General features: G+C 39.1%; 4 protein-coding genes across 4 annotated transcripts; 1 reads left to right on the top strand and 3 right to left on the bottom strand.

Moving 5' to 3' along the window:
- Positions 1 to 1,722: 1,722 nt before the first annotated feature.
- Positions 1,723 to 10,106, bottom strand: LOC114360389 (tetratricopeptide repeat protein 5). Its single transcript, XM_028315104.1, has 8 exons — positions 9,978 to 10,106; positions 9,443 to 9,575; positions 8,983 to 9,206; positions 8,609 to 8,908; positions 8,070 to 8,255; positions 7,455 to 7,633; positions 4,220 to 4,364; positions 1,723 to 2,144 (listed from the first exon to the last, which is right to left on the bottom strand). The coding sequence occupies exons 1-8, from the start codon at positions 10,044 to 10,046 to the stop codon at positions 2,025 to 2,027; spliced, it is 1,356 nt and encodes a 451-aa protein (XP_028170905.1). The 5' UTR covers positions 10,047 to 10,106; the 3' UTR covers positions 1,723 to 2,024.
- A 4,668-nt stretch (positions 10,107 to 14,774) lies between these two features.
- Positions 14,775 to 15,980, top strand: LOC114360382 (uncharacterized). The gene has a single exon (XM_028315087.1). The coding sequence runs from the start codon at positions 14,980 to 14,982 to the stop codon at positions 15,724 to 15,726; it is 747 nt and encodes a 248-aa protein (XP_028170888.1). The 5' UTR covers positions 14,775 to 14,979; the 3' UTR covers positions 15,727 to 15,980.
- Positions 15,981 to 17,195: 1,215 nt separating this feature from the next.
- On the bottom strand, positions 17,196 to 19,909 carry LOC114360383 (uncharacterized). The gene is made up of 7 exons (XM_028315089.1): positions 19,508 to 19,909; positions 19,000 to 19,207; positions 18,555 to 18,763; positions 18,385 to 18,478; positions 18,087 to 18,215; positions 17,786 to 18,009; positions 17,196 to 17,584 (listed from the first exon to the last, which is right to left on the bottom strand). The coding sequence occupies exons 1-7, from the start codon at positions 19,684 to 19,686 to the stop codon at positions 17,332 to 17,334; spliced, it is 1,296 nt and encodes a 431-aa protein (XP_028170890.1). The 5' UTR covers positions 19,687 to 19,909; the 3' UTR covers positions 17,196 to 17,331.
- An 81-nt stretch (positions 19,910 to 19,990) lies between these two features.
- LOC114360381 (pickpocket protein 28) lies at positions 19,991 to 24,362 on the bottom strand. The gene is made up of 7 exons (XM_028315086.1): positions 24,276 to 24,362; positions 23,600 to 23,825; positions 21,483 to 21,765; positions 21,350 to 21,400; positions 20,886 to 21,066; positions 20,412 to 20,503; positions 19,991 to 20,118 (listed from the first exon to the last, which is right to left on the bottom strand). Exons 1-7 carry the CDS (start codon positions 24,335 to 24,337, stop codon positions 19,991 to 19,993), a joined length of 1,023 nt encoding a protein of 340 aa, XP_028170887.1. The 5' UTR covers positions 24,338 to 24,362.
- Positions 24,363 to 26,031: the final 1,669 nt, after the last annotated feature.

The raw sequence follows: 26,031 nt of genomic DNA, 5'->3' as shown, positions 1-26,031 counted from the left end.
GGACCTTTTTTGCTTAGTGCTATCCTGTTCTGTGATATTTGTGTCCCTTTCTCGCTTACGCTCAGCCTAAAAAATCACCTCCGAGTCATTTGGCCTCTTAAAACTTATTTTATTGCATAAATCATATGGTGGCATGCACCAGTTAAAAATTTAAATAAGCATAGCTCTTCATTTGATATTATTTTAACCCAAAGCATTCCATGTTACATGGAAACATTTTTATAAAAAATAGCAACCATGCGACGCTAGGATATACCATCGAAAATTCCAAATTCAATTCATTTATTAATTTACTCGATTACAGTGTGCCATCGGCAACACTGTTAACTATCCATTGTCTGTCATGTCGTCTCGTTCTATCGCAAAGTATCACCATTTGATGAGAGCGAGAGCAAAAACGGAAATGGATAGTTATCAGTGTGGCCGTGTGTACTTTACATTTTAACTCTGCAAATCATCTGGACGGCTCACCGTAAATAATTTCGAAAAATATTTTTCTTTTCTATCACGTCACTTTAAACATTCTAGGTGGCGCCACTGTGTTAGCCACTAGCGAGTGACAGGACTTAACTCGCCAGTGAGCGTTATTACGGGAGCCCTCACTAAATCAACAGCACATTTTAGAAAATAAAATAATCAACAGATAAAATTAAATGTCTTCAATCTCTAAATAGGTTGGAAAAAATAACATTGTGTCAACATTTTCATCATACATTATACTATAGATCTAGCGATTAACATAATCAGTCCCTGAGGTATGGAAGCGGCACGGGAGGGTGTTTTTGTAACTTTAAACGCTAATGCTATATCACGCCACAATATACTCAACATGATATTTTATTTTCATTATTTCTAGAGTTCTAGTTCTTTTAGAGTTGTTATTGTGTGAAGTTAACCAAATGCGAATTTGTCATTGTGAGAAATAGACATTATGTTGTGGCCAAAATAAAAGAAGAAGAAGAAGAAGAGAGAAGTTGTCTTTTAGCGAAGTTGACATTTTAAGAAGTTGTCATTTCGAGAAGTGGACATTTTGCGCCCCGGTTGTCATTTTGAGAAGTTGTCATTCCGAGCTGAAACGAAATCTATATAATAAAAGAAAGTCGTGTTAGTTACACCACTTATAACTCAAGAACGGCTGAACCGATTTAGCTGAAAATTGTCAGGGAGGTAGTTTAGAACCAGGAGAAGGACATAGGATACTTTTTATCCCGTTCGAAATAAAAAAAGTCTGCTTATTTATTGCCATTAAGGCGGAACAAAGTTCGCCGGGTCAGCTAGTATGTAAATAAATCGAACTTTCCGCGACGCGAACTTTAAAGATTTTCTTCTGACACAATCATTGTGCCCCAACAATATTGGTGTTATTTGAAAGCCCAATAAATAAACTTAAAGAAAAAAACACATTGAATTTTTTTATAAACAATTAACAGGTACCATGAATGTGACTTGAAAAAAGGCCTCACTTGGGGCTTACCTCTGGGATCAATTAGACCAATTTTTGTAGTTATAAAACCAAATAATGATCTTACGTGTCCTTTTTGACAGATGGATAGCGATTAATCATTAATCCCAATTTAACAGTTTTATAGCCATAAAAGTTGGCTCAAGCGTAACTACCTATTTTTGTAGAAGTGACTCTGGATCCTTCTAAAAACACATTTTTGGGGTAAAAACCTTTCCTTTAATGAAATGAAGTTTAGAACTAGGTTTTCAAATGGAACCAATGGTGGAAAGTGGGGATGCATATGTTTGAGAAGTGCTTGTTGTGGGAGGTGCTATTTATTTTATGCCGAGTGTATGTCAATGTCACGCCTCCGGTGCCGCTCGTTACCTCAGGATCTGACTAAATTAGAAAGAAAGAAAGAAAAAATGTTTATTCAGTATCATCTAGATAATAATATATCTAGTATCTAAATTAGGCGCTAAACCTATAAAACAGTAGACCTCTTCATACCCATTCCTAGCGTCGTTTCAACCAATCCTAGCGCCGCTCTCACCCAATCCCATCCACGTACCATACAAAATCAGTGTATCTCGTAGGTGCTGGTGACCTTGGTACAAGCAAACTGGTTGCGGCCCACTCGCTTCCCGTTGAGAAGGATCTGCATAGGGTTGTTCACGCGTATCGATTTGAAGTCGTATTTCTGTGGAAGATAAAAACAAATTTTAAAAGGTTATAGAACAAGTTAGGAATGCTAAAAAAGATAACAAATTGTAATAATTCCCATAACTGTGCACTCAAATTACTCAGTTTTCTCACCAAGTCTGTCAAGTCTAATTATACAGGCACTACATAAGACTCATCATCCACTACACCAAAAATACCAGAAGAGTGTTTCTCTTTCGACTACTAGAGCGAGCGCGCTGCAAACTAGTATTGCTTAGTTCCAGCGACATGTTTTGCTGAATTTGCTCACCAAGCCTAGCAGCAAGTATCGTTCAGTTTGCTCACCAAGTCAAGCAGCGAGAGTTGCTCATTTAGCTCACCAGGTCTAGAGTTAAGTGTTGCTCAGTTTGTTCACTAAGTCCAGCGACAAGTGTTGCTTACTTTGCTCACCAAGCCTAGTGACAAGTATAGCTCAGTTAGCTCACCAAGTCCGGCGAGTCGAGTGTTGCTTAGTTTGCCCACCAAGTCAAGCAGCGAAGGTCGCTCAGTCTGCTCACCAATTCCGGCGGCAAGTAATGCTCAGTTTGCTCACCAAGTCGAACAGTGAGTGTTGCTCAGTTTGCTCACCAAATCCAGGGACAATTATTGCTCAGTTTGCTCACCAAGTGCAACAGCGAGTGTTGCTCAGTTTGCTCACTAAGTCTAGCGACAAGTATTGCTCAGTTAGCTCACCAAGTCTAGCGACAAGTACTCAGTTAGCTCACCAAGTCCGGCAAGTCCCGCTGGTGCACGCTGAGCCGCGGCTCGGGGACGCACACGCAGTCGCCGATGATGGCGCCGCGCCCGTCGGCCCAGTTGTACACCGTCACGCACGCGCATTGCATGCTCTCGTCCACTAACGAATGTGCTGCAAGCGAGTGTTGCTTAGTTTGCTCACCAAGTCAAGCAGAGAGAGTTGCTCAGTTTGCTTACCAAGTCTAGCGACAAGTATTGCTCACTCTGCTCACCAAGTCTAGCTGCAAGTATTGCTCAATCTGCTCACCAAGTCTAGCAGCAAGTATTGCTCAGTGTGCTTACCAAGTCAAGCAGCGATAGTTACTCATTCTGCTCACCAAGTCTAGCGACAAGTATTGCTCAGTTTGCTCACCAATTCCGGTGGCAAGTAATGCTCAGTTTGCTCACCAAGTCCAGCAGCGAGTGTTGCTCAGTTTGCTCACTAAGTCTAGCGACAAGTATATTACTCAGTTTGCTCACCAATTCCGGTGGCAAGTAATGCTCAGTGCTCACCAAGTCCAACATCGAGTGTTGCTCAGTTAGCTAACTAAGTCTAGTGACAAGTATTGCTCAGTTTACTCACCAAGTCAAGCAGCGAGAATTGCTCACTTTTCTCACCAAGTCTAGTAGCAGGTATTGCTCACTTTGCTCACCAAGTCCAACAGCGAGTGTTGCTCAGTTTGCTCACCAAGTCCAACAGCGAAAGTTGCTGAGTTTGCCCACCAAGTCTAGCGACAAGTATTGCTCAGTTTGCTCACCAAGTTTAACGACAAGTGATGCTCATTTTGTTCACCAAGTCTAGCGACAAGTACTCAGTTAGCTCACCAAGTCCGGCGAGTCCCGCTGGTGCACGCTGAGCCGCGGCTCGGGGATGCACACGCAGTCGCCGATGATGGCGCCGCGCCCGTCGGCCCAGTTGTACACCGTCACGCACGCGCATTGCATGCTCTCGTCCACTAACGAATGTGCTGCAAGCGAGTGTTGCTTAGTTTGCCCACCAAGTCAAGCAGAGAGAGTTGCTCAGTTTGCTTACCAGGTCTAGCAGCGAGAGTTGCTCATTTAGCTCACCAAGTCTAGCTACAAGTATTGCTCAGTTTGCTTACTAAGTCTAGCGACAAGTATTGCTGTTTGCTCACCAAGTCAAGCTGCGAGTGTTGCTTAGTTTGCTCACCAAGTTCAACAGCGAGTGTTGCTTAGTTTACTCACCCAAATTCCGCGGCAAGTGTTGCTCAGTTTTTGAGTTTTGAGTTTGTTCACCAAGTCCGGCTACAAGTATTGTCCAGTCTATTCACCAAGTATATAGCACTTCTAGCAGCAGGTATTGCTCAGTTAGCTCACCAAGTCCGGCGAGTCCCGCTGGTGCACGCTGAGCCGCGGCTCGGGGATGCACACGCAGTCGCCGATGATGGCGCCGCGCCCGTCGGCCCAGTTGTACACCGTCACGCACGCGCATTGCATGCTCTCGTCCACCACAGCGAATGTGCTGGAAATTAACAAATATATATTATTTTTTTTGGTTAAAGACACTTTATTTCTCATAAGAATACAAATTTGATTCACTTACCGAGAAACTAACATTTTAATACATATTTATAAGCGACACGAGCTTCGCTAAAAACAAAGAAAGAATATCACTAAAATAATCTATATATATGTTACTGTAAAAGCTCGAACTACGGTTAATCTTAAGATTTAAGTGTAAGTCTTAGGATTTACCGACATGAGTTGGTAAATGTAAGTATTTCTGAAAATACGACGATTTTTTCGAGCTTTTACCATTCGAATTCAGTATATGCTAGGTTTTACCTCTGTCAGCTGGTAGATGTTGGTTTTAGAAATAAAACAATGAGTAATCCTTAACTACTTACTTTTTTGATAGTAATAAGTACAAACTTATTTAAATTATTTGCAATCATTTCTTTTTCTTGTGTTTTGGTGTTCACATTTTTACTGTTTCCTTTTTTTATTCCTTCTGACTCATTACCAACGACGTTTGTTTTCGTAAAAGTTTACAGAACTTTTAATTAGTAAGATTATAACAAAAATCATGGCATGGACGAAATGTGAAGTGGAAAAAATCTGAATTATAATAACCCTGAATTGATAGTAGCGCATACCTGTAAATATCATATCTAGCCTATCTAGGAAACTGATATTTTGTACTGCATGCATCCTACTAATATGTATTATAAACGCGAAAGTTTGTGTGGATGTTTGTTACTCTTTCAAGCAAAAAGTACTGAACTGATTTTGATGAAACTTTACAGTATTATTGTTTATAACCCAGAATAACATATAGGCTATAATTTATGGCGATCTGTGACAAATTAAATTTCACGCGGGTGAAGCCGCCGGCAAAAGCTAGTATTTTATATGACATGATCTTACGTTGCTAAAGAAAAAACAAGGCAGTGACGTCATGGTTTGTTTAATTGTATTAAAATGAAAAGTGACGCCGTGGTCTTTTTTTAGTTCTTAAATTGTTCGTACATTTAAACAATACAAAAAAGCTGCGCTCGTGTAATACGTAGATAAGATCGATTTTTACCTGTCAAAAATGCTTGTTTTGTTTTTCAACATTTACCATGCCATCAATGTAAATCCTAAGATTTACCAACGAAATGGTGGTAAGAGTTCGAATCGCAAACCTTTTGGGACATTTACCATTAGGAATTGGTAGATCTTAGGTTTTACTGGAATATCTTAGGATTTACTGCAATTCGAGCTTTTACAGTAACATATATAAAAGAAAGTCGTGTTAGTTACTCCACTTATAACTCAAGAACGGCTTAACCGATTTAGCTGAAAATTGTCAGGGAGGTAGTTTAGAGCCAGGAGAAGGACATAGGATACTTTTTATCCCGTTCGAAATTAAAAAAAAAAGTCTTTTATTTATTGCCATTAAGGCGGAACAAAGTTCGCGGGGTCAGCTAGTATTTCATAAAAGTCGGTAGTCTTAAAAAACCAAACCAAACAGTCTCAGCGCGGACCATTCCCTGCGGGTGTTAGAAACTTGAACACGAATGCACGAAGTATTGAAAATGGATGCGGCATTGTTGGCATTGTCACGGCAGAGAGAGACATGATTAAATTATTAATTCAATTTAGAAAACATCAAACATACTCAAAATTAATTAAATCAGAAATGAGGAGATCCGTAGGAGTACTAGAATGACTGGCATAGCCCGCAGAATCGCTAAAATCAAGTGGAAGTGGGCGGGGCACATAGCTCGAAGAGCTGATGGTCGCTGGGGCAGGAAAGTTCTCGAGTGGCGACCACGAGCCGGAAGACGTAGCGTGGGCAGGCCTCCCACTAGGTGGACCGACGATCTGGTGAAGGTCGCGGGACGTACCTGGATGCGAGCGGCGCAGGACCGGTCTTTGTGGAAATCCTTGGGGGAGGCCTTTGTCCAGCAGTGGACGTCTTTCGGCTGAAACGAACGAACGAACGAACTCAAAATTAAACCTGTCGTTGTAGAAACAGGTTAAAGACCGCTCATTTTGTTTCGCAGCGAGTACCCGTGCGAGTTAATGTATGGAAATGCAACCGCGTGCACTGCTCATATTAATTTTCGATACAGAATCGCGTGAGGGCGCCCGCGCGAGTTTTAGCGGAGCCCTGAAGCGAACGAACTAACGAAATGTATAGAATGTGCCCGGAAAAAGTGTAAGGCCCGCCATACACGGACAGCTTGAGCAGTTGGTCAGTGATCAACATACACGGACCGCTCTTGCAATCAAGAGTCATCAGCTTGAAGCTGCCAGTAATAACTGCTCGAGCAGTTGGTATTAACTGCTCAACAAATCACAAGCGCGCGCGCCGTGGAATGAAAAAAGTGGGCGGAGGTAACTGCGCGAGAGCTGTCGACAGCTCGAGCAGTCAGTGTATGGCTGGCGACTGCTTGACCGCACGATAAAAATTCACCGTGCTGTCGACCGCCCGAATCAGTTGCTCGAGCGGTTCGTGTATGTGCGTCCATAGAACTCTGCAGTTCACTGTGCAGTCGCAGCTTGAAGCTGTCGACCCTGACTGCTTCAAGCGGTCCGTATATTGCCGGCCTAAAAACCAAGAATTTTCTAGTTTATGTACACACTCACAAGGGCACGGCGCTCTCGCTGTGTATGGAGCCGATGACCCTGGCCAACAGTACTTTGCCCTCGTTGGCTCCCTCCTGCAGCGAGTCGATCCTCATCCAGCGTCACAGTCTATGGACCTAGTGTCTTCTAGTCTACGTCACGCCACATAGCGTCATTGTCTATGGACCTAGTGTCTGCTAGTCTATGGTTGCTACAAAACTCACAAAGGTGTATGGAGCCGATGACCCTGGCCAACAGTACTTTGCCCTCGTTGGCTCCCTCCTGCAGCGAGTCGATCCTCATCCAGCGTCACAGTCTATGGACCTAGTGTCTTCTAGTCTATGGTTGCTACAAAACTCACAAGGGCACGGCGCTCTCGCTGTGTATGGAACCGATGACCCTGGCCTCGTTGGCTCCCTCCTGCAGCGAGTCTATCCTCATCCAGCGTCACAGTCTATGGACCTAGTGTCTGCTAGTCTATGGTTGCTACACTCACAAGGGCACGGCGCTCTCGCTGTGTATGGAGCCGATGACCCTGGCCAACAGTACTTTGCCCTCGTTGGCTCCCTCCTGCAGCGAGTCGATCGGCGTCACGTCTAGCGTCACCGATTTCCGCGCTCCGAATGTGTGGAAAGTGCCAGGAGTGTATGGACCGAGCATCTTCTTGTCTATGGACTGTTGAACAAAATTAATGTTAAAGGAGATCGATCAATGTTCAATACAGATGTGTATTACTGGCTACGTTTGGCCGAAAATAGCACTTGTTAGAAATTGTTAGCAAAATGGCGATTGCCATGGGCAATGAAAACGTCAGAGATACCTACATTTTTTAAATAGTGATAGCACCGCTAAAAGGACGCCATTTTTCTTACTAGCGCTATTTTCAGCCAAACGCCTCCAATGTAAAAGATATTTCTTGATAACCTAGTCAAATATTTGAATGTTCTAGGATATCCACAAATGAATTTATGTAAAAGCACCTCCCCAGAACATCATTTATGAAAACTGATCACTAACTTACTGATGCCAAAATTCTGTGATGGTGCAGATTCTTAAAGTCATCGCCAATACGCATTTAACAAACGAAATATGAAGCGCTATACGATCGTACCTGCACCATCTGCTGTATTTTCTTCCCCTTCAGCTTTCCTCTAGTTCGCACCAACTCATCAGCGCTGGTGAGGTACTGCGAGAGGCGAGCTAACTCTTGCTTCGGCGGGCCCCATGGCGGGTCCAGGCGGCACGCGTATTCGAAGTTCTCTAACGCTTCGGCATATTGCTCTTCGTACTTCAACGCCTGAGATACAATAATTCACAAACATTACTATGAGGTTTCACAGCGCGCGTGGACGCACAGGGTGACACATGAACCAATCACAGAGCTCTATTCAATGCTGTGCGTTCGATTTGTTGCTTCACTTAAGCAAGCATCGTTTGTGAATACGGGCATTAACCACAAATACACAAGTAACACAAACCAATACACATAAGTTATTCAGATATTATGCCATCAGGCTGCCATTGGGCATCCAGAATTCGTTTAATTACCAGTTAAGTTCAAACCAACTCTTTACTTGGTTGTTGTACGTAAATCCTGAAATTAATCTTACGTCTACTTTCCTCTAGGCACTTTATTAATTTCATACTTACAATTCCTTTATTATAATAAAGATCTGGCTGCCCTTTAGCAATAGGATCCATCCAAGCCTGTTTGTACGCACTCATACAGGACTTAAGAACAGCTGGATCTTGAGAAACCATGAAGAATTGGCACAGGTACGCATTTCCAAGCACAGACCATGAAACGCCATCTTTTATGTCTTGAGCTACTGCTTCTTTAGCCAATTCTACACTCTTGAGTATAGCTGCTGTGGCTTCTTTTAGCTTCCTTTCACCACTTTCTTGACGAAGTATTATTGACAGACAGCGTAAGGCAAGACGGTTGCGTTCCTGTAAAAATTGATGAAATTAGCAAACCATACACAAATTAAAGAGTAGTAAAATAAAATGTGTATTAAACTAACATGTTTTAAAGCACCCTCGAAGCTGGCTTTAGCATCTTTTACGTTCATATTCTTCCAGTAACATTCTCCAAGTTCATTCCAGGCGTCAACCAAGTGCGGATTTAGTTTCACTGCTTTGCTGAGACACTGCGTTGAACGGGAGTCATATGTTGGACTTATATTGTAGCAGCGGCCTTTCATGTATAGGAACTGAGCACGCAGAGAAAATGGTATCTGTGTGTCCACTGAAACATTGAGTATGTTTACATGATGTGTAGATACATAATTATGCAATAAAAATAGTAATTATTAGTACGCCTGTATTCACAAACATTACTATGAGGTCTCACAGTGAGCGTCGAGCCGTGGACGCACAGGGTGACACACAAACCAATCACAGAACTCTATTCAATGTTGTGCTTTCGATTTTCTGCTTCACTTAAGCAAGTATACTTTGTGAATACGGGTGTTAGTGACTTACCATCAATACTCTCAAACTTTTCGACCAAAACACTTTTTTTCTCCTCGACTAACTTATTCTTTTCGGTTGCCATTTCAATGGGATGATTTTCGAAAAACATGTCCCTGAATTGGTACAATTCTTGCAATTCTTTCTGTAAAACATACAAAACATAAAATAGCTAATGTAACAGGTGGAAGATTACATATGACGGTGTTCTTTGCAATACAGATATAAATAGATCACGGAAGAACACAGCCTTAATTGCATTAGCAGGCGTAGCAGGAAATGCGTAAATACTTAAATTTAATAAGTAACTTTAGTGTGAATTAGGGAGCAAGGAAGAAAGGAATAAATGACATAAAATGGACAAAAAAGTGGGATACTAAGTAGGTATCCCATTTTAATTTTAAGACATTGGGCTTAACTGGGAAGCAAAAATGGATCATATTAAACTTATTTACAACATACTCGCGTACATAAAACTCCAAACATTATTAACCATTGATTTGAGAAATATTAAAGAACTGTTTGAAAATAAATTAATTAACCATACCGTAAGTCCTTCGATGACTTCTGCGACATTTTCCAATAAATCGGTTTCGTCTTCTGACTCGCGCGACATGACTTCACTTGTTAGAATTTAAAAATCTTCAATTTCAGCACAGATGGTTCAAGATATTTTATCCATATCTGTGCAACAAACAAATCAACTAGAGATGAGACGTATTTACTAGAACAGGTCCACACACTAGGTATTTTACAGTACTAAGTGGCACCTATTCCAATTTTTAAAATACTTGATCCACTTAGTATTTTTTAAATTACACGATTTCCGACCCTACCATCAAAGTAATAGAGGTTATTATTGCATAATACGTAGTCGTGTATTACACGCACCGCGTATTTCTCGCTAAGTATTTTTTAAATTACACGATTTCCGACCCTACCATCAAAGTAATAGAGGTTATTATTGCATAATCCGTAGTCGTGTATTACGTGCACCGCGTATTTCTCGCTAAGCTTATGTGCGAACGTAGAGATTCACTCCGTCTCTGTCTGACAAACAAATTTGAGCGCAGGCAGGTGTGAGATAGGAATAGGTGTTTGATGTATTACGTAATTTAAACTCTATTTGTACACAGGTAAGGTTTTGAATATTTTAATTTTTGTTCTCTCTCATCCAGCTCACTCCTTGTTGACTAGCCGGTAAAAAACCAGTTTTTATTCTTCCGACAGGTTTGTTTTGGTTTGTTGTCACGCGTCCGTGATAATTGCATAATTTGTATTGAAATAGTAATTTGATAATTAGATTAAATTGGAATAGTTTTCGAGTGTTGATTAGATAGAATTTAACTCCTGTTTCTGAGAAGTTACCCGCTAAAATACCGGTGGTGACAAAAGTTCCCAGAAATTTTTGGTAGTAGATGACCCATGGGGAGTTTTGTCACCAAGATTTTTTGTCTGTGTTTCTTTGTCAATTTGGGCGTGTTCCTTTACATGTATGGAGATTTGCTATTTTTGACATCAACGTTGATAAATTTAGCGATATCTGTGATATTTCTTTAATCTGTAAGCGTTTTGTGAGCGATGTGAAAAAATGTTGAAATGGAACACTCTCAGTTTGACATGAGCCGTCACACGTCCGATTTTTGAAGTGTTTATTTTTTATAGAAGAAACATTCTATTCTACAAGTTATTCAATTTCAAATTGCATTATTAATACTACGGTTGTATCTTTTCGATCTTTTCAAAGAAAATTGTATTTTAAAGTCATAATACGTGGATTAGTCCGCACTCCGCACTAGTCGCGTCAAGTATGGTAAATTACTACGTACTAAGTGGAACAGGTATTTGGATCACGTATTAATAAATACTTGGAATAGGTGCACCTAGTATCAAATTTACCTAGTATAACCCATCTCTAAAATCAACAACAAAAATGTCAACTTGTATCAAATGTCATTAAATCTGACATATTTTTATCATTCATTCATTCGTTCTCAGCTGAGTAAACACTGTGCGTGCGTGCATGCATTTGTGACTTGTTGTGTGGGGGATTTCCTTTCGCATCTAATGTAACATTATTTTTACTATTTTGAACGTTTGGACATTATTATCTATACAGTTGATTAATATTAATGTCTCATCTTCTCTCATTGACCTGTGCGGTGTGCTGAGCGAGCAGTACCTACCTATAATCAAGAATTTACTTAAAAAGTGTAGTGTACCCTTGTTTAAGGCACAAAAAAACATGGCGTATTACGAAGACATAATTTACGACAAACATGAATTAAAGTGCACGTTGTGTTCCAAACATATTGAAGACAAAAACCATTTAATCGAGGCTCATATTAATAGCGGAGACCACGAACTTACGGAACTGTTTATAACTCTTGCACGTCATAGTATTGTGGTCCATTCCAATCATTATTATTGTAGAGTTTGCTGTGAGTTAATGGACATATTAACAGCTGTTCCCCATATCGAAAAGTCGTACCATGAAGAAAAGTTGAAAGAATTTCAAAATATAATTAACAAAGATGGTGGATTTTTAGATTATCTTGATAGATCATCTAAAACTGAAAAACTAGTGGATTTAAAATGTGCACTATGTGACTGTGTTGTACCATTTGAAAAAAGACTACTTGAAGAACATCTTGCAACTGAGAGGCACAGGCGAGCCCGTGCGATTGCTGTTTCGGCCTTGAATGGTATATTTTCTGTTGAAGGCAGCAAAGACGATTTATGGTGTAAATTTTGCAAAGTTTACTTTGAAAATTACATTGAAAATATTTATATCCACGTCACAGAAAACGTGAAACATTACACTGAGTATAAGAAAATACTCAGTTTAATAAAAAATAAACATATATCAATTGAAAAATACTTAATGGACCCTAAAGAAGATAAAGCTTTCTGTAATAAGTGTGACGTACCAGTTGCGTGCAATGTTGATAATCTGGAAAGACACATCAAGGGGAAGTTACACAATAAGTAGAGAACCTTACCACATTACCTACCTAATTATTTTAAAACTGTAATTTAAAGTACTTAGCTGATAACATTTTTTATACATATTATACACTTACTTTTAAATTTCTATTAATTGTATTCTTTTATGTGAATTGTATTCATTTTTTTTTCTCTTTAATACTGTATTATTAAATGTGTAAAATAAACTGTTTGTTATTCACTACGGTTTGTGTATGAAATAAAGTAGGTACATAATATTTTTTATATCTCCTATGATCCTATCCTATTATTTTTTGAGGCTCCTGCAGTTCAAAACTTTAAACTTATCGGTCTATTCCACTTTGATCACTTGATCACCCAGGTGATCAAAGTGGACTCCAAGCGACAGTTTGGTGTGCTTTGATCACCCATGGATAAGATAACCTGGGTGATCAGTGGACTCCGGTTAAATTATTATTTTAGTTTCCTTTGACCACTTAAAAACCCTACCTAGACCCTAATAATTATCACTGCTACCGGTAGGATTGGATGGATAATCATGTGCTTACCTACTACGTGAAAGCTAAATAACCTTACAGCAGGTTCCCACTAGTCGGTTGTCGGATCCGTATTATAATCGGAGGTTCCAGTGGCAGAGCATTTGTATGTATATGAAGCTATTCACACTTATCGGAAACCGATTTTATGTCAGCTCCGACAAGAAATGTCGGGTGTTTTGCCAGCCCTCTACGCCCGGAAAAAAATCGTATTGGATCTCGCTCGCCTATGATTTAATAATGGCGCTGTTTAAGTGTTTACATTTGTTGGATGTCGGGGCCGATAACCCTCTCCCCGCCACCCCAAATCTTGTGTATTGGTAGTTTGGTAGTTTATACTCACTGATATCGACATTCTAAAATAATTGAAAAACTTAATTTCGTCACCTCTCAATCTCAATTCTGTTAGTAAGTTCTGAAATGTTCCTAAACTAAATCTTTCCCTCAGAATTGGTTGCACCCAATATTTTCTTTCCTTGGCTGTATTTCGTCTTCTCAAATAATAATACATAATAACTAGGCTTCGTCGACGTCCATCGAGTACAGTCGCCTCCCGTAGAGTAAAAATGGCACCAACCAACCAGCTTAGGTCGGGCCGATAACGGATTGAAGTGTAAACAGAGGCGCCGACAACCGATTAAAATCCGGACCCGACACCCGATAAGTGAGAACGAGCTCTCCCGATCAGACGATAGTTGTCTCCGCGACTGGTGTAATACCGATCCAACTTAATCCAGTCATCGATCTTTAGACCTACCCGATTACATCTACGCAGTACTAAAAAGTCAGCATTGAATAGGTAGGTACTGAAGGATTTTTGCAAGTTTTTACCCAACCACGCAAACAAATTAACTTACTTGGCTTCGGCCCGCCGTGACATATCGAGGTAAATAAATACCTACATTAAATTATCACAAAAATAATAATATCGATGATTATCTGTGTAATGAAATAATTATGATTCTTGCAAAATACGACTTTCAGTTCCATAAAAATTTGTAAGTATCCCGTTTTTTTGACCTAGGTATTTAAAAAAGCTCTAACTATTATAGAAAGGAAGAATAATAAACCTGAAGGAGTTGATTGTACATAAAAAATACAATTTTTATAGTAGCATACCGTAAAATTCCATCACAGAAAAGATGAAAGTTTTATTAAGTACCTACCTACTTCAATTTATTTTATGATTAGCTAGGAAAAATAAGCGATGGAATGCCTTTTTGATATCACAAAACAGATAGGTAACTTCTGTGTAGTAAAACTTTCCTTTTACTGTAAAAGGAACAAAAGAAGTTGTTTATAGATAAGTCTCTATTTTCGGGTAGGAACACTGTGTAGGAAGTTCAGAACACAGGCTCAGCGAGTTAATTTTTATTAAATAAAACATTTTTTATAGCGTTTATATTTGCATCACAAAATATTAATATATTTTTAATAACTTGAAATAAAATTAACCCTTATTTTTTTTTCTGTAGCCTTTAAAACACAGCTTTAAAAAAATTGGTTATCTATCATTCACTCGCCATTCACTCATTAGTGTTGTAACAAGTTTTAATGAATCGAACTGAAAATCTGAAAAAATAAATTCAATTTTTCTTCGTCTGAACATTTCTGCAACATTTCAACTACTAAAGAAAAGAAACAATTAGACTTACTGACTGATGTCAACAGGGGGGCGCCACCGTCAATACCAGATCCGTAGGTAGACAGAGAATTCTAACATTCATTGTTAATGTTGTATAATCAAGATGAATAAAACATTTCTTTTCTGTCAAAAGTGACAAAACATAATAGGCCAAATAGGCATAAATAAATAATTTTTTGAATAACTTATCTGTGTCGATTAATCGATTTACAAGTTTAATTTAATGTACGAAATCATCACTAGCATCCACAGAACACATCTCTCGAAAATAACAATCCACAATCAAATCAAATCTGTCAAAAGTAAAACTCAAATTACATCAAAATTTCGATAAATTACAAGTAGGTACGTACCCAACAAGATTCCCTTTTGAATCTTTCATCACATCGGACAGTAGAATAATGAAAACAGGCTTGCTTTACGGAATAGTCGCCAGTTCTAAGACGCGTGTACGGTGCGTCTTCTGCGGAGTGTTCATACCGAAGGCCAACAAATGTATCGAGCAGCACACGAACGGGGCGAAGCACAAGGAGAACATTGAACTGATGACTGAAAATGGTATTAGCTTCGCCAACGACATGCTTTACTGTAAGCCGTGCAGGACGGAACTTACAGAAGAGGAGTCGGTGACGAAACACATCGAAAGCGATGGCCACGCAAACTGGGTTGCTGCTATGGAAGACCTCATAGACGGTGAGTTCATAAGCCTCGATCCATACCTCAATTCCGAAAAAGAGGATGTCTACTGCGAAGTCTGTAACAGTACCTTGAACTGCACCCTTCAAAATATTGAAACGCACGTCAACGGAATAAATCATCGCACAAATATCACTGAACGGTTAAAACCATTGAACGGCATATTCCCTGTTGATAACGATGATGAGGTGTGGTGCAAAGTGTGCAATGTCTTCATTGATAACACAGCGCGGAGTATTCTCGATCATATTGACGATGATGATGAACACATGGAATGGTTTGCTGAGATAGAAGATCTGATCGAGGAGCAGGATGTTTCGATTGAAAGCTTCTTGGCGAATGAGTATGATCTTAACGCGTACTGCAACAGGTGTCAGTTGGAGGTCTTATGCAACCCTCAATCAATCGAGGAACATGTAAATAGCGATGCACACCTCAGTCACTTTAGTTAAACAGTCATGTTGTTTGTTTGCTGTGATTGTACTGCAAAGGTATAGTTTTGGCTGGTTTGATACAGAATATTTACCATGGATTAATACAGTTGATGAAGCGTCAACTGCATATAATACACATAAAAGTTTTATTTTTAATAAAATACATAAATAAAAATTTATGTTAAATAATTCCATCACAGCAAACAGTATTCCCTGATAAGTATACTTTTTATTTAAGAATATTTTCAGTATCAATGTAATGTCTGGCCCTTTGTCATAAATAGCAGAATAAGAAATACTCGCACTAGCATGGGTTAGTATTTATTGAATTACCTAAATAAAATATAGCCTTGAAATTACATACTGGAGAAATATTATGAACTAAGTTAATATTTAATGTTAGTGATTATTGCACAAATAAATACTTAACATTTCAGATTCTCCTTTTGCATGTAAAGAGACTTAGCCTAAAAGACAGTATGGAAATCATGTGTTTGAGATTTTATTAAAAAGTATTATCTAAATAATAATTTAAAAGATAATAGATAGTGCTAAAACCTTTCCATATACAATACTTCTAGCCTTTACAGCTGTTAGCTTGAAATGAAAATGTATCTCACATTTTAATTTTGATAATATTTAAACCTCAAAAAGTTATTGAATTTGATTGTTGATTACAATGTACATCTTTTGAATATCCAATTATTGTTTAAACTTTAACAGATATTTAATTTATAAAATTAATCTCTGTTCACCAGATTGTGTTCAGTTATTTTTTCATTATAAATTAATAATACTGTATTTATTTAATTTTTATGTACTTGAGTACTACGCAAATTATATTGAATAAAACCATAAATATGTATCTATGTAATTTATAATATTTATTTATTCATTATGAATACCTTAATATACAAAATATAAAACTTAATATGTAATATCAATAGAAATGTATTAGGTAAGAATCCCTGTAAATCTGAAATACCTAAATAAAAAATTAAGGCAATTGGATATCAATTTGTTAGTTACCTACATGATTAGTAAAACATCACAATTGATTGTAATAAAAAATATGATGGTATAAAAATATACTATGCTAAAATATATAGCAGGCCTGAAACTCTAGTGCTTTACTATCATATTTTTACATTTATTCATTCATACTATAGTTTGTATAATTACTTTGGTTTGTGATATTGTTAAACACTTAATTTAATTTTGTTCTCAATAAAATTACAAAAGCATTATGACTTTTCTTTTTAGTACTTAATATGTTAAAATAGCTACTTAGCATAATCTAGTATTAGGCTGAAAATAGGTACTTCAAATGATAGCACAACAATCTAAGTACCTACTGTGCATCAATTAGTAGGTATTTTACGACAAAAATATGATTTTGATTTAAAACCATCATTTTAATTTATATAACTATCGCTATACTGGGTAGGTATGTTTTATAACCAGTAAAATATGCTATCACTTCTAACTAAATACTACACTACACATATTAAAGTATGTTAAATAGGAATATGAGTGTAGGTAGAGTATACCTAATCTTCCAAATACGTGTTTTGCAAATGGCGAAATCTTTTTTCTTTCAATCGTCTTTCTGCCTTCCTAATTTCATTCATCAAACGGGTATTCTTCTTCATCTTCTTCCTTGATGGCTGTCAACGGCGCATTGGCTTTCCGGCTGGTGGTAGACTGGCTTATATGTGGAGTCTGAGCTGGGGCTGTGCTGGTCTCTGTGTCACACTTGGGTTCCTCCCCGAGTCTCCAGCTCATCCTGTCCTGGTCCAGGCGCACGACCTGGGATATGTCTTCGGCGCAGCAGTCGATTCGAGATATGGCGCTTCCGAGGTGGTTTTGCAAAGAACTGAGGGTATAAAAAGATCTAAAATAAATGACTGAGTCAATATTATACTCAAGAACCTTCTATTTATTATTTCTCTCTTCATATTATTAACTCTGTTAATTTTTTCCTCTATCGCTAAATAAGGCTAAACTCCTACAAAAAGTCGAATACCTTTCATCTTACTCTTTTTATTTTCAAAAATGATAAACTGCAGATACTAACGTAATTCTCTCAATGTTACTCCTCATGTGCTTCATAAAATGCCTGAGCCTGGCCAATTCATCCCTGAGCTTGCGGTCTACCTCATCCCTCGTTAACTCTCCCGTAGGTCTGAGGGTGCGGTCTGCCAGTCTTGCTTCTACCAGTCGCTCCTGCTCCATCGTTTCTAGAAAATTCTTTTCAGCTGTGTACAATTCTTCTTCCAGTGATTTGATGTCTCGTACTGCCTGAAGAAACACCAAAAAGTTTTTACTTTAATCTGATCAATTTTGAAGTTGGGTCTTTTGGATATATCTGTCCGTACCTCTTCCCTCTGCCAGCATAGTTCTTCTAGTTTGGCAGTGTTGGCATGGAGTCTTCTTCTTAAAGCTGAATCCACCTTTGCGGCATATGCTTGAGCAACTATTGACAAGTGAACTCTTGAGCCCCTTACCTGCAAGTTGATGATGATTGAATTGCTTACAGATCATATTGTATAATACCTTAAGACCCTTAAAGATACCGCCATCATCGTTCAGTGATGTAGACTTAGCGGCGGTGCCATCTACAGCAGCCCTTTAGTCTTATTAGGTAAACTTGGTTGAAAAAAAATTTGGTATCACCTGTTGCCTTGTGACCACTGCATTATTGAGGGCTTGGAGACCAGCTTGCTTTAAAGATACGCAGCGGGTTTCCCATCGATCAAGAGTAGAGCACCTGTTCAAAAGATTCAGCTTGAAGAAGATCATCTGATTCTATAAACATTTTGGCAGTATTCATCATAGTTACGTACTTTTTCTTCTTTTTCTTTCTATCACCGGTTTTAGTTAGCGAGTTTAAATCCATGCTGGCACACGATTCCTCTACTGACAAAGCTTCTCTTTTCTTCAAAATGTCGTCTTTAATCCTCTTCTTTGTCCTTTCAAGGGCTTTTGTTTGCTTTTCCAGCTCGGTTATCAACTTTTCGAAGTTCTTTTTCTCGTCTCGAAGGAAATTGTACTCCTAGAGTCATAAAAATAATCAAGTGTTACTTCAGTCAGATCCTACCTATATTAAGTATGCATTGGATATCGCTCCTAAGCTAGTTTCTTTTAAATTCAGTTGCGGTCACTATTTAATGCGTCTACTGGCCAGTTAAGTCCTGTTATTCGATATTGGCGCCAACTGATAACAAATAGAGTAGCTTTCACTGGACCAAGGGATTAGGGAACTGTTCTTGAGATGAACTTTTGACCCACCTGCAAGATTGCCGCCTCTACAGCATCAGAATCGGGGTTGAGTGCTCCAGGCCTACTGGCTTCACGGGAATGGTCATCGATCTCTTGTTGTATTCTCTCTATGACTACCCTCAACGCGTTGTGCTCGTAGTGAAGGGTACTTATAGCCTCGTCAAGTCGTTTAGACAGGTCTTCGAACACCCACCGCCATGATGCTATATCAGCGATCCTATTTCGATAGAAATAAGGATGATATCATAAGACAATTTCTATTTTTTTTTTAATAATTTGTGTTAGAAATAATTGACAGATTCTCCTCCACCCACGATTATCAGATTTCTACTTTACTTATGTACCTACCTACAGTTAAATTTTAATTTGTAAGTTGATTCCGCAGAGGAAGAGACTGCCTTATTACATTTTAGGTAGTCAAATAGTGGATTTCTAGACGATCTACGAATACCTAAAGGTTATTTACCTACATGACCTTTATAGAACTTCTCAAGTTTTAAGTAATTTTAATTAATACCTATCCTGCAAGCTCGTTTTAAACTGGTACTCATTGGTTTCCCTGGCGAAGCTGTTGATCATCACCAACTCTTGGCTCTCATTCAATTGGTCTACCACTTTCGCGTTCAGTCGGTCGTTCAGGCTACGGAGGTCTTCTACTCCTCGGGGACAACCCAGAAACCCGTCCTCGGAAAACATTCTTATAAGAATAGGTCACTTGTTATCACTTTGTGTGCTCTATGTGTGTGAAAACTTTATTGGTAGAGCGGATGTGTAATAATTTTGTCTAAAGTTTTTACGACAGCCAATGTTTACAAACACCTTTGACATGTTGATTTTGTGTCAAAAATTGGCAATTTTGTTAGTTTTTATAAAATGAGGCTTTACTGCGGCTGTTAACATTATGAGCCACTGCAGTATGAAGAGGTATTTGTAGGTTCAAATTGTGAGTTTCCTGTAAAATTATAATAAAAATCATGTAAAGTGTATTGTATATTTTATTTCAATAATATTGCCAATAACTCTCCTTTAGAACTCTATGCACAGGGCGAAGCACAATAAAATACACCAGCTCTGCGACACTGATTATGCTGAAGCCAAGGAAGAGGCTCAGAAGTCCACCTATTGCACCTGAAATCAGGAAAAGGAAACTTGGTCATTTCAAAATGAAACAAAATGTGTGTGTTACCGTCATTATTCGAACTGTGTACTTATAGTAGGTATTTTGAGTGCGTAGCTAAGTACCTAACTCATAACACTCATTTATTTTCTGTAAATAAGTGGGTCTCAAAGGACATTACGTCGAAAACTTTCGTATTGTAGGTAAAGTATCTCGTAAAGATAACAAAGTAAATGAACGCAAAAGCCCTTTTAAAGGATAACTACGAGATGGCATTGAATTGAATTATTTTGTGAAAACTTACCAGCAAAATAGTAATCATCATACTGCGCATGTCTATGCTGGCCCAAGAACATATCTTCGTAGAAATGCACGTTGATCTGCGTCAGCTCCCCTCTGAAGCGAAATTAAATATTTAAACAAACCAAAGAAATCTTTGGCTTCCCCATTAATTACTTAAAAAGTATGGTGCTCATTACGTCATAGATTGACCCATTTTTATTTCGGTATTTAAAATTTACAACATCTTTTGGAGTATTTTACCTACTCTTTCATTAAAACGATTGTGAAAGTATGATGAGATGAATGCGGAAATTCTTGAGAACTTTAGTAAACAGAAAGACTAAAAGACCCCACGTGACACTACAAGCATGGTCCTGAGGTGGGTGTTGTCAACCTTTAAAAACTGCAATATGCAACTTTTTCTAGAAGACGAGAAAGACTAACCAAACATTCACATGACAACGCCTCGTATTCCCTACCGTTTAGGTTGACTTACTTTTTAGGGCGCCCCCAAACTGGCGACGGGTCTCCTGGCTCCTTGATAAGATCGGAGTAGTACACCTGGCTGTCATAGATGACGTCATTGCACGAGGGATGGCAGGAGGCCGGCTCGTCTGAACCCTTGCCCTCCTCACACTCAGCGTAATACGCATAGATTTGTTGTTCTTCTACCTTGCCTACATAATAATAGGTCATGAAAATATTGGAAATTAAATCTACCCAAAAATTGGCAGGGAATGCCTACTTATAATAGGTATAGCATAATGGGAAATCAGAGGTAAAAAGTAACTAAAGAAAAGCATTCAGTGACAGGCAGGTAGAGATATTTCTCAGATAAGAAAAACTGAGACCCGTTTTGTCCCTAACAAGAAATCGAATTTGCAAGCAGGTTCTATTATAGGCCATGTTATGAAAAAAAAATGCAAATGAAATATTTTATTTTATTTTTATGAAACTTACCTTTAACATTATCAATGCATTCAAAATCTTTTGTCGTAGAGCAAACTGGCTCTGACGCGTTTTTCCCTGGAATTAACAAAATTAAGGTCAACTTAGATTAGATTACTAAGTACTAAGCTGGATGTCCATAAACCAAAAAATGACTTACGTGGCCAGTTGTAAAGAGTACAATTGCACAGCCTCTTCGACTCTCTCACAAAAATATCGTGTTTACAATTACTGCCGGTATAAAACTCATAATATTCCAGCTTCCTCTCATTCTGGAAGAAGCACTGCCTCTGGTCTGGAGCCAAAGACCTCAGGGCTGAATCAGTCTTGTAGGTTATGGGGGACACTTCTATGGTGGTCATCCTGTCCATGGGCAGACGTAGAACGGTGCTGGTGTACACATGGTTTGTTGGCGACCTAATTAGGACCTAGAAAGAGTACTATCTTAAATTAATTAAGTCTTGTGTAGATAATACCGTTATCGCAGAAAAACCTAAGAAGGAAAATGTTGGTAATTTCTGATCTAGTTGGCCCTATACTCCTAGATAGTTCCTGAAATCTTTTAAATGTAGGCTATATTATAGCTCCAAATTTTACAGCTTTCCCTGAGAAACTTTTACTTTAGAGGTACAGTAAGTATACCATCGTCAGATTATTTACCAAGTCTCCACTGAAGAAACATGAAACTCTTAATAGGCCAGTAGAATTAGATTTTAAATCGGAAATAATTCCTACAAAAGATTTTATTGCTTTAATGGCTTCATTGGTTGCCCATTAAGACTCTCCTAGGTTTTCGACTTCGACGGAGTTGTGCTTAAGTGGTGGGGGCCCCCGAAAGGGGCGCTTTTTAGGTTTTCCGGTTATACCGCGTAAAGGATTTACCCTATCGAAAAGTGGTCTTCCTGACGGTTGAAGGGCATTTAATCCTGCATTAAATAAGACCAAATTCATATATTTTGGACAAACCGTTCTCGTGCAAATGTTCGGCAAAGTAGAAAATATGTGTAATTAATGACCCTCTCCACGTCCAATAGCTCGTCGCCCGTAGGCTCCCAAGCCTTGTAAAGGGTCGCCTTAACCAGCGTATCCCTGTCAAGGCTCACGAGTTGGATTCGCTTATCCTTGTTCGTCCCAGCTGTTCCTTAACTGCGGTTGCTGCACCTCTTCCTGGCACTCACCTGAACGACTCTGTGTTACCTACTGTGGCTGCCCCTCTTTCTTGTATCCTCCTGCACGACTACATTGCCTAGCCGTATGCCTGGTCTAAGGTTCGACGCCAAAAATCAACAACAACAAGTTCATATTAAAACGCTGAAGAGTTTTTTGTTTGTTTGTTTGAACGCGCTACTCTCAAGAATTACTAGTTTGATTGAAATAATTATTTTTGTGTTGAATAGCTCATAAATTGAGGAAGGCTATAGTATATAATACAATCACTCTACGACTAATAGAGGCGAAGCTGTTAAGAAAAATTTTGCAAGCACGGAAAATAGTATTTAAACTATTTTCACGCGTACGAAGTTGATTTTGTGGCGTCAAACCTTGGACCATGCATATGGCTAAGCAATGGAATCGTACAGGAGGGTACAAGGAAGAGGGGCAGCCACATTAGGTAACACAGAGTCGTTCAGGAGAGTGCCAGGAAGAGGTGCAGCAACCGCAGTTAAGGAACGGCTGGGACGAACTAGGATAAGCGAATCCAACTCGTGAGCCTTGACAGGGATACGCTGGTTAAGGCGACCCTTTACAAGGCTTGGGAGCCTACGGGCGACGAGCTATTGGACGTGGAGAGGATCATTAATTGTACACATATTTTCTAATTTTCCGAACATTTGCACGAGAACGGTTTGTCCAAAACATATGAATTTGGTCTTATTTAATGCAGGATTAAATGCCCTTCAACCGTCAGGAAGACCACTTTTCGATAGGGTAAGTCCTTTACGCGGTATAACCGGAAAACCGAAAAAGCGCCCCTTTCGGGGGCCCCCACCACTTAAGCACAACTTCGTCGAAGTCGAAAACCTAGGAGAGTCTTTATGGGCAACTAATGAAGCCATTAAAGCACTAAAATCTTTAGAAGGAATTATTTCCGATTTAATTCATTTTTGTGTTTAATTCTACTGGCCTATAATAAAATTTACCACAGACAAATGGAAGAGGTCTACAATACAATCCCTACGCATGTACTACTTATGTGTTGCAGAAATCTGATGTTCGTATAAATGTCGTTTACTGTATCTACAGAGTACTAGTTAATCTCACATTAAATCCCAGACTGTTGCCATCGCAAGCGTGCTGATGCTCGCTGATGTTGAGGTACAGTTCCACCCCAAGCCCGTAGTCCTCTCCAGAGACCATGACCCTGAGTGGCTGCATGCTGGGGTCTGGAGGAAACACCTTCGGGTACCCCACGTCTAAACCCCATAGCAGGGAACTGGGTGCTGCGTGACGGTTGAAGCTCCTTTGCCAGGATATGGTGTCGTTTCTCCTGAATAAACAGAAAGTAGATATTAGTCAAACTTTTCAGATCAAACTTTAATACAGCGATGACGAAAAAACTAACTGTATCATAACTTCATTTTACGAGAAAAATTTCATCAGGCGTACGAGTAGTTAGACCACAGAATAGGTAATAATTTAAGACTAGTTAGTGAAAATTATAAATAATAAAAACTACCTAAGGCGGGAATTGAACCCACGACATTCCGCTTGCTGGGCGACTGCTCTTCCAACTGAGCTACTTAAACACTGGAACTCGTCGAAATTTCCAAATGTAATACGCTGTTACAGCCAGCGTTTAGTTAGTGTGGTTTTCAGTTCATGGTTTCAAGTTTTTTTTCACAACTTTTCTAGTTCGGTGGAGTCCTAGAATCACTGCGACCAGTTTCGACCTATTGCCATCTAGTTTTATAAAGAAACAAAAAACAAATAAACTCACATGCCATTCAGCGGCAAGCTGTTAAACGCGTAGCACAGGCCATAGTCGGTGAAGATCGGCATGAAGTACTTCTCGCAGCATTCGCTAGTGACCCATCTGGTGTCATGCTTGGCTGGCCAGTTGCAGCTCTTCACCAGATCGCTGCAAGCTGGAGAAGCCTGGTAATCATGGAGGGTCCGAATTAGACGCGTGCTTCGTCACCTTACCAGATAGAGGGGCATCAATAGGCAATGGAGGTTCCTTCTATAGGTGCAGACTTAATAAACCAGCTTCTGACATGTCACATGGCTCAAGACTCAATTGGACTGTTTCAACGAGAGGCGAGAGGTCAGATTTTAGGTTCATGCACCGGTCGTTGCAGGGACCAATCCCATTTTAAGAAAAGTAGATACCTATTTAGAATTATTAGATTTGGCCTGATGTAATTACTTACTGAATTCAGGCAGATGAACAAATATAACGGTTTCTACTTACATCTAAAATGAATTTTTGAAGCTGCTCTATTTGGGCTGGGGACAACTGTTTCGCTAGCGTTTTGTTTTTGTGCAGCATACGAGGGCAGACAAGGGATGCGAAAAACTCCTCCTCCCTGTAATAAGTAGGTAATTATAAATGAATGTATAATTAAGGATTGAGACTTAAGACCTACATATACACTCGCGAGCAAAAGTATGGAATCACTTACACGAAGTTGTTTCCACGCGATCTTGTGTACTAACGAATTTGTTAAGAACATAAAAAGTGGCACCATTTTAAAGATTAAACTTTTATCTTTAAATTGATACCAAATTCATTTAAATCACACAAGTATTTAAAAAGATATCCCGGCTGATGTGAAGAAGTAACGAAAAAGACATGTATGAACTGTTTGATACGTCGCGAGTTGCGGCCTATTTACCCCTATAAAAGCACGCGTTTTCGGATTTTTGCTTTCACACGTTGATTCATACACATCTCCGCTTCTTTTGACACTTTACCTGGGATTCTACACTTTCAGAAGCAGCACAAATCGTTGCACTATTGCAAGAAGGGCTCAGCCAGCGGGCTGTCGCACGTCAGCGCCACATAAGCCAGTCCTGGGTTTCGAAAGTTTTAAGACGCTTTCGGGAGACTGGTCTTATGTGGCGCTGACGTGCGACAGCCCGCTGGCTGAGCCTTTCTTGCAATAGTGCAACGATTTGTGCTGCTTCTGAAAGTGTAGAATCCCAGGTAAAGTGTCAAAAGAAGCGGAGATGTGTATGAATCAACGTGTGAAAGCAAAAATCCGAAAACGCGTGCTTTTATAGGGGTAAATAGGCCGCAACTCGCGACGTATCAAACAGTTCATACATGTCTTTTTCGTTACTTCTTCACATCAGCCGGGATATCTTTTTAAATACTGGTGTGATTTAAATGAATTTGGTATCAATTTAAAGATAAAAGTTTAATCTTTAAAATGGTGCCACTTTTTTTGTTCCTAACAAATTCGTTAGTACACAAGTTCGCGTGGAAACAACTTCATGTAAGTGATTCCATAGTTTTGCTCGCGAGTGTATTTTAAACACTTCATTGCCCTCTCCGACTAGTCTACATCTTTTCATTTATTTACTTTGGTTTGTAACTAAATGTGTATTTAGTACTGCCCCGAAATCTTTGACTGCCTTAAAATCTACAGTAATTGCTTATTATACCTTGTACTTTAACTTTTCTTACCGTCCAAGTTTCAAAACGTTAGCGTAAGACAGTTTCACATGAAGATGAGGGCAGAGCACCACAG

This window comes from Ostrinia furnacalis, unplaced genomic scaffold (genome assembly GCF_004193835.3).
Source record: "Ostrinia furnacalis isolate ACB-3 unplaced genomic scaffold, ASM419383v2 OfSCF4979, whole genome shotgun sequence".
In the NCBI taxonomy this organism is placed as follows: domain Eukaryota; kingdom Metazoa; phylum Arthropoda; class Insecta; order Lepidoptera; family Crambidae; genus Ostrinia; species Ostrinia furnacalis.
This window is presented reverse-complemented; position numbering and strand designations above follow the sequence as displayed.